Source organism: Setaria italica, chromosome II (genome assembly GCF_000263155.2).
Source record: "Setaria italica strain Yugu1 chromosome II, Setaria_italica_v2.0, whole genome shotgun sequence".
In the NCBI taxonomy this organism is placed as follows: domain Eukaryota; kingdom Viridiplantae; phylum Streptophyta; class Magnoliopsida; order Poales; family Poaceae; genus Setaria; species Setaria italica.
Window position 1 is genome coordinate 11,243,303 of NC_028451.1, and position 14,499 is coordinate 11,257,801.

General features: G+C 40.4%; 2 protein-coding genes across 8 annotated transcripts; both read right to left on the reverse strand.

Moving 5' to 3' along the window:
• Positions 1-398: 398 nt before the first annotated feature.
• LOC101758024 lies at positions 399-3,526 on the reverse strand. 4 transcript variants are annotated; one of them, XM_022824479.1, is made up of 4 exons: positions 3,359-3,526; positions 2,513-2,584; positions 1,622-1,718; positions 399-1,532 (listed from the first exon to the last, which is right to left on the reverse strand). In XM_022824479.1, the coding sequence occupies exons 3-4, from the start codon at positions 1,633-1,635 to the stop codon at positions 572-574; spliced, it is 975 nt and encodes a 324-aa protein (XP_022680214.1). In that variant the 5' UTR covers positions 1,636-1,718; positions 2,513-2,584; positions 3,359-3,526; the 3' UTR covers positions 399-571. The 4 variants fall into 4 exon arrangements, with proteins under 4 accessions (XP_022680214.1, XP_004956048.1, XP_022680213.1 ...); XM_004955991.3 differs by having other exon boundaries at positions 1,622-1,854; XM_022824478.1 differs by having other exon boundaries at positions 399-1,718.
• Positions 3,527-5,865: 2,339 nt separating this feature from the next.
• LOC101758715 (sterol 3-beta-glucosyltransferase UGT80A2) lies at positions 5,866-14,197 on the reverse strand. 4 transcript variants are annotated; one of them, XM_022824619.1, is made up of 14 exons: positions 13,991-14,197; positions 12,500-12,666; positions 11,701-11,980; positions 10,878-10,989; positions 10,612-10,782; positions 10,372-10,435; positions 9,795-9,852; positions 9,277-9,454; positions 8,851-8,981; positions 7,815-7,917; positions 7,655-7,731; positions 7,341-7,388; positions 7,091-7,240; positions 5,866-6,305 (listed from the first exon to the last, which is right to left on the reverse strand). In XM_022824619.1, the coding sequence occupies exons 1-14, from the start codon at positions 14,057-14,059 to the stop codon at positions 6,117-6,119; spliced, it is 1,797 nt and encodes a 598-aa protein (XP_022680354.1). In that variant the 5' UTR covers positions 14,060-14,197; the 3' UTR covers positions 5,866-6,116. The 4 variants fall into 4 exon arrangements, with proteins under 4 accessions (XP_022680354.1, XP_004956049.1, XP_022680355.1 ...); XM_004955992.3 differs by having other exon boundaries at positions 11,701-11,943; positions 14,005-14,196; XM_022824620.1 differs by having other exon boundaries at positions 14,005-14,192.
• Positions 14,198-14,499: the final 302 nt, after the last annotated feature.

The window sequence follows — 14,499 nt, forward strand, 5'->3', positions numbered from 1 at the left end:
TGATTCTCTCTTAATGTTTTTAAGCTGAAATCGAGAGCCCTCCCGATCCTATAATGTCAGACCATTGCAGTTTATTTTACTGTACTGGAATCTGTTGCCACGCACTGCTGCTACTTTTACGACCTTCAGATAAATAAGGATGTGGGAAAGAGCAACAATCCATTTGAAACTTGTAACCTATATCTTCACTTATGGCCGCATTTGTAAGAAACATCATGAAAAATTGAAATTCACGACACGTATGAAGGGACGGACGCATTTGTATCTCAAAACGTTTGAGAGGAGGTACAATACCTCAACGAAGGCAGGCAAGTATAAAAACAAATGTCTACCTCAAATCATGTGCAGTTGTAACAAACTGAGACAAGCAACCCAAGAAATGAAGCAACAAGACACCGTAAGTGACATTCAAGAGGAATATAACTTTTTGCACCTGGGATAGATTGTTTCACATAATACACAGATTAAATAAACTAAAGAAATAAAACGTAGTCTTTGCCATTCGTATTTACAAAGATAGCTTGGGTGGAACCACCAATGAATTTCTACAGCAGAACTGCTACTGTTTCCATCAGTAGTGGCTTCTGTGCGTGTACCGCAGCCGCTGCCGCCGGCTTGGCACCAACGATGGATCTATGCTCCCCCCTGGATCTCGGGTATATGACCGATCCAGAAACGTGCGACGATAGCCACGATAATTGCTGCGATGTCCAGAGTGGCGATTTGAGAAGCCAGGTCGCAGTAGACTCTGCGTCCTTGGTTGACGAATCCCCTGCCAATCTGAATGCAAGCTACGCCTATTGCTGAACGAAAGCCTGGGTGAAACTCTGTTGTTCTGTGGCAGAAGCCTTGGCAAATTACGTCTTTCATCTGGCCAAATGCTAGGTGATCCTAGCGTATCATTTGCCCAAACACTTGGGGAATCAAGTCTGTTACCTGGTGATTCAGCATCACCTCGATCTGACCACCACTCTTCACTACTTTCATCGCCAGAGTCTATGTCTGGAGACATGTCATCTCTAGTTTCAATAACGTAGTCACCAACTATTATTGCCCCAGGTATCTGGGATCTGATTGCGCTAATGACATCACCAACCTCTTGCTCACGCTCAATGCGATCCCAAGTTCTCTTCCTTGACAGATCTACATGAGCAGGCTTTGTAAGAAAGTGTGCATTCCTAGCATGTTCACGCAGCTGCTCATAGGTACCAACAAATTTGCAAGAATCATGGGAACAAGTTCTCAACTTCCTGTCCAGATACTGTCTCACCTCTCCAGCAGGGATCCAGCCAGATACAGATCCTCTACACAGAGGGCATTTCACTTCAGCAGAACTTTGCATAGCATCATGACATCCCCCTATTACAACACTTCCTTCTCCTATAGATAAGGCTGGGTTTTCGTATTCTTGATAGTTAACAATCTCAGGCTCAGATCTAGATATGCCATCTGCATTTTGGCCATTGTTTGCATTGGAACGATGAGATGCTTCATTATCAACATGTCTTCCAGGTCTTGGACTCCGTGAACGTCTGGAAATGATATTATAGTGAGCTCTTGGTTGGACAGTTCTGATATTGGAGTTTGAAAGCACCGAATAGGTTGAGTGTGAAGCAAGGACCTTACTATCACCATTCATTTTTCTGAACCGGTCAAGGCAATTAGAGTGTCGATGGCTTGTGTTACAAACGTAACATCTGCAGCCATTCTTGTATGAACTGCATATAAGTAAAACAGCATTGTGGGGTTGCTCCATACAAATAGGGCAAGAAATCCTGTCCCATTCCATATGCAGAGCAGTGCGTGATGTGACTGTAGATCTGTTACTTTTCTTACTTGTCATCTTGAAACCAACTGTGTCGAATTCACTTAATCGTTAGAATTGTTAAAAAATGATTATCGTGCCAAGTTAAGAATTAAAGAAGTTTAGAGAAAAAAATGGTGAGAAACATGTTTTTAATGTAGGAAACAGTATTACTTATTAGATATCAAAAGCATATGTTCGTGCCAAATCAACATTCGAGATAGTTTAGCAGGTAGAATAATTTGCCCAACAAATATTTTGGTTCTAAGGAGAGTATTTTGCTGCAAAGAGATCATGCCTTGAAAAGTTATAAATCATATTCCTCAGAAGGTAACAGAGCATAAACCAATTGACAAAAGTAACTACATTAAGAACTAGAATCCAAAGAAGATCAGAGAGGATGTGTAACTGCTGATAACAAACACAATACTAAAACGAGTCATGAATAGGCCATGTACTAACCATCTATTGTTCCAAAAGACAGGCAAAATCTTACTACCCAAGTAAACATATTCCAAAATAATTACATTAGCAACCCCACTGACACAGAAAAAAGGACAACAAAGGCTGACAATAAGAAGTGGTCTTATTGAGCACATTTGTTTATAACAAAATAAGCAAGCAGGGCAAATGTACAGAGAACCTACGAGATCTAATGCATAAGAATTCATTGAAGATTTAACTTGTACACAGAAAGTTAGCACTAACCTAGAAGCAGTTGTATGTACTGAACACTTGAAATGGATCAAGAGCGGTGATGATATTGGAACAATTTAATCCCTGAAATAATAATGTGTACACTGTCAGCAATAGAGGATAATGTTACTAGCCACAACATGCGAATCAGATTGCAGTTAAATATTGTTTTGCTCAATTGCGATACTGATCAGAATACCAAAAACATCCTAATGTTGTAGCAGAATAAAATAATGAAACGTATTGGACATTTTCATGGCTGCAGTTGTCTATAATTGACAGATAATCCTATCAACGGGAACCATAGAATGCGAGCAAATTCAATTACAAGTTGCCAGTCAATAAACCAAACCATACACTCCACAACACAGCCTACAGCACCTGATGAGCAGAAAAATGTGATCAAATATGTCATCCTGCAACTAGTAATCCAGCATGACATAATCAGTTTATATTATGTCGGAATGGGTCTAATGTGCAGATTAAATCTACTTTATAACAGTAAAGACCAAGCAAGCACAATTTGGCCCCTAAATTTCTAGATCGAGCACCAACAATCACCATCCGAATTACCGAAACCCCCAAATAATCCCCAAACAAAGTATAGCCGCACCCGCACGCACGGCGAACCACCGAATCGCCCCCCAAATCATCGAAGCCCGCCAGCCCCAACAAAGCGGAATCAACGGAGCCCGATCCCCCTAGGGCCCAACCGCAAAATCATCCCACCGAATCGATCGATCTATCCACCTACCAACAACACGCACCGGCGCGGATCGATCAGGTGCATACGGCGAAACGGCCGACAGGAAACATGGCCAGAGGAGAAAACGAGGGGAAAAGGGTGGGAAATTTTACGGGGGGTTTGACGAGACGATGAGCCGGATCGTACGGGGCTCTCCCCCAACTTTAGCAGCAGCTGCCTTCCCTGGGATTCCCTTTCCGATTTCTTTTTCCTCGCTCGCGGAACAGCCGCCTGCCTTGCGGTTATATAGGCGATTGCGAGGGAGGAGTGGGGAGGATTGCTGTTGGTGGCTGCGGTTGGTTTATTTCGCGGCTTCCCCCCATTCCGAGCGGTCCCGTTCCGTTCCGTTCCGTCGCGCCGCGGCTGCGCCTGCGCGCGGGCCCGGGTTAGTCGGTCGGGTGGGCCCGTCGTCCACCATGTCACGGGTCGCACTGGCAAGGGGCCCCGCCGGCCGGCGAGCGAGCGAGGAGCTAGTGGTCCACCGTCCACGGTCTCCGCGCTTTCGTTTCTTCTGCGTACGGGGAGGGACGGCTTCAACCAGGAATTTCGTTCAAAGAAACGCGCATAGACGATCGATGCTGTTTTCTTTTCCTCCTCTACCGTTCGGATGGACATATCTTTGACGTGCTTCGTGCTAGTATATACAGCAGTATGTTATTGCTTGGGAAACTTGATTATGGGGTATGTTTGGATCATTCCGGATCAGCTCATCTGGCAAACTAAACAAGTTGTTAGTCTCCACGCCAAAAGGCTCAGTATGATCTCTCAAGTATTTTATTTATATATTTATGTTCTTAAACTCTATATTCTCCTTTGTTTGGAGTTGGTCATTGGGATGACCAGACCAACCTTGTTGAATCTTATGGGACTATAAGTGGGCCATTCGTCATTAATCATTTTCATTAACAAAACCAAAGAAGTCGTACCCTCTGCTAGATAAAACCGCAAAATTATAAAAAAAAGAATAAACTCAAACTTTCAAAAAATCCTTCCAAATTTAAAAAACAATGGTTAGACTAATCTAAGCATTTACATTTTCATAATTTATCGATATTTTTTTGAAATTATAATTTTAATATGATGCATTGGATTTAATTTAATTTATTAGAGTATTTTAATAAAATGAATATTTTAAACTTGATTTTCTAGATTATTTGTATTTTTGGAACATTTTTGTGAAGCTAAATTAAATCTTTGCGTGTTAAAATTTATTTTGAATTTAAATTTTTAAACTATTTTTAGATTTATAGTGAATTTAATTAATTGTACTATAAATAATTTTTTAACTGATTTCACATTATTATTTACATGTGTTCCTTTACATGTTAATCAGATGATAGTATATTTAAATGGTGCAATAGATGTTAATATATTTTTTAAAAATATTGTTAAAGTTATTTGGACACTAATAGAATACTTTTTGTGAAGTTACAATTTAAATTTTGTTTTTTGGAGTTGTTACAAAATTTTAGAATATTTTGGTGGAGTTAAAATTTCAACTTTTGACTGAACACTTTGAAATTCTAAGGAAATAATTGGTTCTTGTTTGTTTTCTTCTAGCACTAATATATGTACAAAATTTTGTAGAAGAATGACAAATTTGATTTGAAGAAGATGTTGATCCTTTACATGTTAATCAGATGACAATTGTTCAGCCTTTGAAGGCAATATACAAATCGAAATTTGTCATGGTTGTTTTGAACATTTCCTTATACACGTAACATATTGCCAATCTTTATAAAATTCTCTTCATTGTCTTGCAATGTCAGTTAGCAGTTAGTCAGTTACCCATCTCAAATCCAAACAATCAAGATGACAAATTTTGCTGAGATTTCACTAGTAACAGCAAGGTACTAGCATGTTCCTGGTTTTTCCTTCAAAAACCAATTTTTAAAATCTTTGATTTTCTATTGAACTCCATCCGTCCCAAATTATTAGTCGTTTTAGCTTTTTGCATCTAAATATATTTTATATCTAGATGTATAAGTAAATGGTGGGACGGAGGGTGCAGAAGAGTTCTCAGACATCCAACGATTGCTGTACCAGTTGCCCGCACAGGGCATGATAGCTGCTCACTTTTAGTTATGTAATCTAGAGATGATAAATAATATGATCCAGTATTTCAGTTTTTTGTAACTCTACGAGGGTAACCATTCGAAATGCATAACTCGAAAAGACTAAAACCTAAAAGCTAGAACGCATACTGAGTATAATACTTGGGGCAGTACTTCCTTCGACTTAACCGTGGTTTGCTGCAGCAAAAAGGAAAAGGAAAAAAAGAGGGTGACGACAAAAAGTCACAAAGCAGCCAAGTGAGGGGTTGTTTGGATACGAGGTGCTAAACTTTAATAGTGTCACATCGAATATTCGGATGCTAATTAGGAGGACTAAACATGAGCTAATTATAAAACTAATTGCAGAACTCTGTGCTAATTCGCGAGACGAATCTATTAAGTCTAATTAATCCATCATTAGCAAATGGTTACTGTAGCACCACATTGTCAAATCATGAACTAATTAGGCTTAATAGATTCGTCTCGTGAATTATACTCCATTTGTGCAATCAGTTCTGTAATTAGCCTATGTTTAATACTCCTAATTAGCATCCAAACATCCAATATGACAGGTGTTAAATTTTAATAGGGTGTTTCCAAACACCCCTTACCCTGTACACACAAATCACAAGCTATATATACATCAACAACAAATAATTACAGTATATGTAGAACGAAAAACCTTATACTATATTCTTTCTAAGCCACCACAACAATTGTAAAGACTGAAAAGGGCAGCCAATGTTGCTGATTGCCCCTTCAGCATGTGGCGCAACAACTGTTGCCGTGATGTCACAGGATCAAAACAATTGCAGAGTTAGGAAGCAATGCCAAAACATCTCTTTACAGGGAGAAGGAAGGGGTGCATGAAGGTTGATGGTGGCGCGGTTGGCACCGTCTCAGAATTCCTTTGTCGCGGAAGATGTTTCAGAAAGGATTTAACAGCCCCATCAACACCGTCTTCTGATTCAATTGCCTTTGCTAGCTCAACAGCTCGTTCCTTTACCTGTCACCAAATAGAGTGAAACAATTCAATACAAACTGAACTTTCTAGAGCTTTCACCTGTTATCCTAGAACTTCCATGCATCTTCATAAATGCTACTTTTCTTGCAAATAGATGAGTCGTCCTACAGATGAAGGGCATTTGACTACTTTCTTGATCCTTGTGCATAAGTCTAAATTATTATTTTTTCAAACAAAGGGAGTATATTGGATACTACATTTTCTGTCCACTTAGTTTTCAGTTTAATGTTGAAATGTAGATACTACAGGTTGCAGGTAGCCTATGCACTATTTTCATGCACAAGGTCGTTCATATGATCCTTAAGCTTTCCATCCTGTATCTATGTAATGCTAAACTATAGTAGTTTGATAGGAGTCATGAATAGTAATAGGAACACATATACATATTCCAAAACCATACACTGGCTAAATTGAGTCACAACGCCACTATAAAAGTTAGTGTTTATGGAAAACTAAGAACAATAACCATTGACTAAAAAGAAAATTAGTGTGATGCTTGTATGAGGAATTTAAACATAATATATTTGCATAAACTCCCTACAGATTGGGATGTTGGTCAAAAAACCAAGTAACAAGAAGTTTCCAGTCAAACCAACACCCGAAACTTAGGCATGGTGAAAGCAAGAAATATACAGGGCCACCACTTTATTTAAAAGATCATAGTAAATGTTGCACAAATGCTTCTCTGTAACAACAGCATTAATGCATAACTTGACATAACAATAAACACTGATCAGCAAATAGCACAAAAATTGTACAATGTTTACCTTTGGATCAATCATAAATTTGATTGCATCAACCAGTGAATGCAATTGTAATTGCTCCACAGGTACAGGTGGTGCTCCCAATCCCCTGGCATGCACCATGCTGCCCCAAAAGAATTGATCACCAAAGAATGGTATGATGGTAGTTGGGCACTACAAATTAGTGGTAATAAACACCATCAGTGGGACAACACACACACGCACACACAGCATCACAGAGTACCACAGCAAATCAGTGGTAATTAGAGTGTACCGCAGCTTTCAGACCAGCAGCAGTGGTTCCGGCGCCACCATGGTGTACCTGAAAAGACAATGGCCAGGGAAAAGACAAAAGAAACCATGCTCATCAATCAAGATTAGTGCATTATTGAAACAGTGCTATATCACAGCACATAAGAAAAGTAGACCTATTTCATAGATAAAAAATAATAAAGGAATGTCAAGCACATTCACTGTCACAGTGCATGATTTATTTCAGTCCCAAGTGCACAAAAATACAAGGAATATCGCTCGCATTCGACTATCTCTGTGGCCCTGTTGAATTAACTGACCAAAAACAAGCCTTACCACAGCCTTGCATTGCAAAAAGAGCCAATCATGTGGAACATTGTCAAGTACATATACAAATTCCTTTGATTCTTCCACTGGAAAATAACTTATAGTTAGACATGCAAAGGATGAAAGTGTAGGCTGATATATCAAAAGCTAAAGAACTATTATAACTTACAATTTCCAAGCCCACCCCAGCCCTTATTAATGATTCCTCTCTGCCCTGTAATTTCCAGTGCTTCCACAATGATTTTTGTCAACTTATCTGGTTCTGGAATCGGCTGCAAATACAGATCAAAAATGACAAAAAAAATGTGTAGCAACTAATTATTAGCAAGGCCAAAGCATTACAAGATAATTGAGACAAAACTATAGTGAGATTTTCTCTTGACAAAGAGTGATAATGATTCCTTGTAGGCATTGTACAACAACAAATATCCATGAATATCGTGCACACAGAAATATTTAATCTCAGTTTCAACTATGTAGATGAGGTTTAACTTTTTCAGTCAAGTCAAGCCTAGGCATGCCTGGATCCTTTTTTAAGAAAATGTAAGCTACAGAACGTGTTGGAATGTCTTCTAAGGATATACTTCATCTCACGAATTCAAAGAAACTCAGCTTAGGAGCAATCTAAGGATATCAAGGTCTAACTTCATGAAACTCAACTTATAAGAATGATAAAGTTTTCAAGTCAATTTCTCAATCTACATGTAAGGAGTTCCATTAGCTATGTTTTTATGAGGCAAACAATTTTGACCAATATGATTAGCCAGGCATATCAATCTTCAACTTGTAAAATGCCACTGAAAATTGTGCACTTGTGAAAAATGCCACCAATTGTGAGGCTGAATGGCTGACATATGTTCGCAGCATGCTTGATCCTACATGGAGACATCCAGTGGCATTTCCAAATCTTAAAACTGTGCAGTCCAATTTAAAGGTTCATGCAGCGATTGTGAGCACATGTTTCTTTCACAGGATTCATTTACAGGCCAGCTCCATCCAATAACAAACCTACCAACTCAACTTTCCATCTGTTCCACAAAATAGAACTAAGAATGGGCGAACATAGAATAAACAGTATAAACAAATAAAAATCATTCAGCCAAATAGAAACACAGCAGAACTTAAAGCACAAAGGTGACTTGCAGATAGTAACAAAAATAAAAGCAGCAAAATGCATTGATTTTGAGCACTAAATAAACACTTACAAGGCTGCCAAAACCGATGTAAATAGGCTTGTCACCACTCTCAAGCCACCTCAAAAGTGGCTCAGGAGGCTCATAATTTGAAGCAAGATCAAGGAAGCAAAATCCAACGACATCAATTTTAGGTCCCCAGTCTGAAAAAGAGGCGTGGGTCAACTTTTCAGCAGATAAAAAGATCAGTTAATAACAGCAGTAAAGAACTAACAAGTTCCTGCCAAATTTAGTTACTGAAACTGGCAGATGCGTTTACAAATATTTATGTGAGCTCATTGAATACAAAATAGAAAGCGAGTATGCTTGGTTTGAATGTCAAAGCTGCATGACCTTCTTTATGCACAATAATCTTGAGGCAAAACAGAATGTACCAAAGTAGTTTTCATATTCTTGTTAAATTTTGACTGGTGTCTTATTAGAGGACGAGATACAAACCTTTTGGTTTGGGGACAAGGTAAGGACTCCAGATATATGCATGAGGAATATCATTTGAATAAGCATGTGTACCACTTAGGTAAGTAACTGGTCTTAATTTCAACTTCCTTTTCCGGAGATCATTTATCATATCCCTTATGCCAAGCCAGACAAAAGAATCAACAATCTGGTATGAAAGCTGTAACCAAAGTAATAGTCAACAAGTGCACAGGGTACCTTAATTATCTCTAAACAAACCATGAGGAAGTCTATCAAAAGACAAAATGTCTGCTCGTAGCAGCTCTATCATATTACAAAGTTAGGGCCTTGTTTCAATACAAAGTATTTTGGGGGTTTTAGAAAAATATTACGGGCCTGATTGGATGTCATAGTTTTGTGAAATCATGGTATCCAGAAAGTGTACAGAAAACCAACATTGCTTTTGACCCATACCCACCAATTAGTATAAAGGAAATTTACACGTATGACTTGTTTTCTTTTCTTTATGGATCTGAACATATGCAACAACATTAACTTACTCGATATCCTGCAGATTGCTTTACACGTGAGAAAGGATGTGGAAATTCACAGGTAGGCCTGGCAATAAAAGAAAGAACATTAATAACATGCTTGAAATTAAATCCTAGGGCTTGTTTGGTTCGTGCCCAACTGTGGCTAACAAAAATTTCACTAACCAAAATTTTGGCCAAGGTTTTGCTTGCTAACATTAGGAAAACATCTGGCAAAAAGAAATATAGAAATGAAGCAAATGGGCATGGACTTGCCACTATTAGAGTATGTATAGCCTATGCATGTGATGTCCATATGTTTCTTGTACACCAAGCCGTATGGCTCTATATATATGAGGTCACCCCCCCCCCCACACACACACCCTCTTCCTAGGGTGTGTGGTGTTTTCCCATCTACTATCTCTCTACAACCACAATTTTGGCAACCATTGGCACAAACCACATGGATGCCAAAAGCCCAAAACTGTTGGGGATAGCCAAACTTTGGCAAGGCAAGTTTGGTCATAAACAAAAAAAAATCCCTTAAACAATCTTAATATCCAAGAGGGGAAAAAAATAAAGTGGAGCCCAAGCATAGAGAACTCACGTCCAAGGCATTGTGAAAATTATATGAATTGGTATATTGAGAGCCTCTGCCACATGTACATGTCCTGGAGAAGCACTAGTTTAGGTTAGCAGTTGAACTAACATAACAAAAAGAAATGCTCTAAGGTTTTAAGGCTACTCCCTCAAAGCCAAAATCATGTCCCATTAATGATCCTCCATTGTTATAATTGCAAAATCAAATTGGAAAATAATATAAAATAGAAAAAAATGAAAAGATTACCATATGCTGCTGGATTAGCTATTATAGCATCCGCACTGAATGAAACGCCAGTATCAATGTCTGGATCCTTGCAAGCAGGAAGCAAGGAGAATATGATGTCCCTAATCTGCTTGCGCTGGATAGGAATTTCTGATGGAGTTGCGGGCAAGAATCCTTTATTCTTAACCATGTCTGCTCAAATTACCAACCCTGTACTGTTAAGCAAGATCTATTTATAGCAAGTTCCAAGGTGAAAGTGCCAAAAAAGTAAGAATATATTCACATACATCCAGCAAGAACTTTTGGATCTCCACCAAGGGGGTAAAACTCCAATCCAGTAGTCATCACAAAATCCTTGAAGTTGGCATGGGTTGCTAGTCTAACGCGATGACCATAGTCCTGCCAACAAAAGTAAATGTTACTAGCTTTCAAAAAAAAGGAAATGTTACTCCACCTTGAACATAACATAAATAATACATTTTGCAGTTCTATTTGGTGAAAGTCAGAAAGTCAATAATTAGTATGCTGCCCTCCTTGTGCTATTCAAATATTTTGTGCCAGCCAACCATGATGTGTGCATGGCAACAAGTACCAGCTCACGAAGAAGGCCCAGGCATCCAAAAGTGGCTGAGTTTGTTTGGCACACTTAAAAAGATATTCGCTAGTTGGTTTGTTAGTTTTCTTAAGGAGAAAATATTGGAGTTTGTTTAGCCAAGGTTGTTACTGCCACCTCTATATATAGAGCACAGCAGTTTTATTGAGGATTAAGCAGAAATAAACATAAGACTCAGAGCGTCCTGCAGGGAGGGTGAGCTCAAGTTTATACCTGCCCATATGTGCCTATCTCCACCAATCTAGCCATATTTTTTCTCGAATAAGAAGAAAAGGAATAGGGATTACAAGACCCCCCCCCCCCCCCCAACACACAAACAAAACGTGCACCACAATTTCAGAGCCTATTTGATTACGACATGCTCCAAATTTAGCTAGCTTATTCCTCAAACAAAAAATAGGGCCAGATCTACAGGCACATCTCACAACCAGCATGAATCAACATAAGTTTTAGTGAACAAATCATAAAATATCAAAATAAACCAATAGCATGCCCACCTGCAACCGTTTTCCTATAGCTATGAATGGCTGCACATCTCCTCGCGTACCAACAATCAGCATAACAATTTGCATTGGTGGCCTGTGCTGCAGATCTGAAGAGTCCAATGGTTCCCCACCAAAGGCCACATTGTGGTGATTCTCCGAAGGAAGATCAAGTGATGCAGCCTCAAGATTAGTGGGGATATCAACAACTACAGTTCCATCATCTTTCAGTGTAGCCATTCGACTAAACAATTTTAGCTGCAACGAAAACAAACAGGGATGCAACCGGTACAACCTGTCATTTAGTTACAACAATTACAAGATAATAGATGCAATGCAATAGGAGGCTGATAACTAACTACGAGAAATGAAAATTCTCAGGCAACATTAGCGGTGCTAGAGACTAGTTCGAGTTGCTAGAAATTCTGCAATGGTTACAACTGTCCACATTGCTGAGTAGTTTCGCTATGCACATAGCACTATAATATACTGGAACAGTGATGAAAGCATGCAGATGTACGATTTCTTTTCCTTAGGAAAACATTTGCATGTTTCAGTGCCAAAAGAACAAAAGACTCATATATTTTATCACACATGCAACAGTAATGAATCACAACGGCATGCTCTATGAAAGATTGATAGGTTGGAAAATTCTGGGAAAGTAAAACTCAATCCCTTACAATGTGCGTTGGTTACTAAATATAGTCCTAAAGTCCCTAGCTAGGTCTGGTTCATAAGACAAGAGTCCAGATCCTAGAAGGTTTAGTAGTCCTAGCACAATACGTCATCCAACAAAGATGAAAGATTAACTTACCTTCTTTTTAATGGATATCTTCCTATCCAATGTGGAGGATGTTTTTTTGCTACATTCGGGTGCAGATCTTTCAGAATTAGACAGCTCTGAGGATGTCTCAGAGCATTCAGTATTGTCCATCTCGCTGGAGCTTGTACCCTCATCTTGTGGTAAACAAATATTTGACACTAGAACAACAAATTCCAAACAGTTACAAAACCAATAAAATTGAGCTTTTTTAAAGCGTTTGCATACACAGTATATAGCTAAAAGCTCAAATGAAATGAAAAAATCCAACCTAGTTCACCAGATAAGAACCATTAACAAAATGAACAGCTCAAGAAGCTAAAACACTGTTTGTCCTGATCTCTTTACTTTGCAATAGACCACAGTTTGTCTATCAAATTATCTCACTAAACATCCAATTTCACTCTCATTCAGAATGGGAGAAAACTGATGGCAAAAAAACAAGCAACACAATCAGGTAAATGAAGCGTCACATAACTAAAAATTAAAAGATTAATCCGTAACACCACGATGAACAACCTTTGAACAGAGGAACTACCCATGGGTGAAGATCAGAGTGCACCACATGAAGGAATCCACATGTAGCAACAAACACTGCAAGGTAAATCTTCAACACATCCAAACAATCACAAGTACGAGGTGCCCCTATTTAGTGTTAATCACTTAAAGAGAATGGTACAGTGGCCATCAGTAGCGGACCCAGGCCTTGGGCTTGGGGTGCTGCAGCCCGGGCCTGGTCTATAAAACTCTAGTATTTGCATGTGTTTTGTGGGGCAAATCAGCTTAGCAAGCTTCAAATCAGCCCTAGTATTTCCATCTAAGATAGTTTTACATTGGACCAGCCCTGGCGTAGCTGCGATTCTGGGTCCGCCCACCCCTGGTGGCCATAAGGAAAAGAAAACCTGTCATTTTTAAGTCTGAGGACAAAATGTCAAAGTCTTAACTACTGTGCAGCCAAAGGAATCAAGGGGGACCGGGAAGGAAAATTCCCCTGCACCCTGAATCTGTCCACTTCTACCAGTTTCTCTTCACCGCAAAAATCAAACGGCCACACAATAAGTAGAAACAAAGGCTCCGGCTCCGCTCCCTCCACTTCCTCTCTTTTCCGTCTCTATGCCCCCCCCCCCCCCCCCCACACACACACACACACACACCCGCACCCCCCCTCCTCGGTACCGAACAGGTTGACAATCCTCAACGCGACAATATTCGCCAAAACCCAGCGACAGGCCTGCATAAACCCTAACGCCCGCTTCCAAAATTGACAACTCCAACCCAAGGCCAAGGTTTCGGGCAACAATGCCGCACCGGTACGCCTCCGTTACCAAATCGTGCGAGTCAAAAGAAAAAAAAAGATCACATCGGCCTCCTAATCCGCCGCCGCTACCGTAGACATAGAACGAGACTAGCTGAGGATTCAACGAGACGAAGTAAGGAGACTAACAGAAACTCCTAAAGCGTCTGACGGCGTATTAGAAGAGGTACCAAGGGGGGCTCACCGGACGAGGAGCCGACGTCCTCAGCGCCGGCGCCGGCTCCGCTGGCCTCCTTCATTGGCCACGGCAGAGGATTCTACTCACTCCCGGGAGGAAGGCCTCCTCCAGAATCTCCCTCGCGGGCCTCGCGACGAGAGGGGGGAGAATTGTCGGAGAGAGGAAAGGGGAACGCGGACGGTAGCCTTGTGCAGTTCTGCTTCTCTGGGAAGGAAGAAGACGAAGGCCCATGGGCGTTGGGTTGGTACACGTGGCGGGATCTGGGGGAGGAGACGTGCGCGCCAGCTGTGGATCCGACGGTCAGGATGCGCCGCGGACCAGGTCAGCGTGGTAGTGGTCGATTGGCGTTGAGGTCGGTAGAGCGGCCGTCTGTTGTCGTCGTGACGCGAGAGACCGGTTGTCGGCGTGCTGGAGGGAAGTCAACGTCGTACCTGCCGGTAGCCCACGCCATGTGCAACAAGCTGCGTCCACGTTACCGACCATGGGTGCCATGCCAAGCCC

Excerpts from the sequence above, each read along its gene's own strand:
- LOC101758024 (XM_004955990.3), bottom strand. The coding sequence starts at position 1,843 with ATGACAAGTAAGAAAAGTAACAGATCTACAGTCACATCACGCACTGCT.
- LOC101758715 (XM_022824619.1), bottom strand. The coding sequence starts at position 14,059 with ATGAAGGAGGCCAGCGGAGCCGGCGCCGGCGCTGAGGACGTCGGCTCC. Across the intron at positions 11,981-12,499 it reads AGATATCCATTAAAAAGAAG|GTTGTACCGGTTGCATCCCT; the intron begins GTAAGTTAATCT and ends ACTAAATGACAG. Across the intron at positions 7,918-8,850 it reads ACATCGGTTTTGGCAGCCTT|CCGATTCCAGAACCAGATAA; the intron begins GTAAGTGTTTAT and ends CTGTATTTGCAG.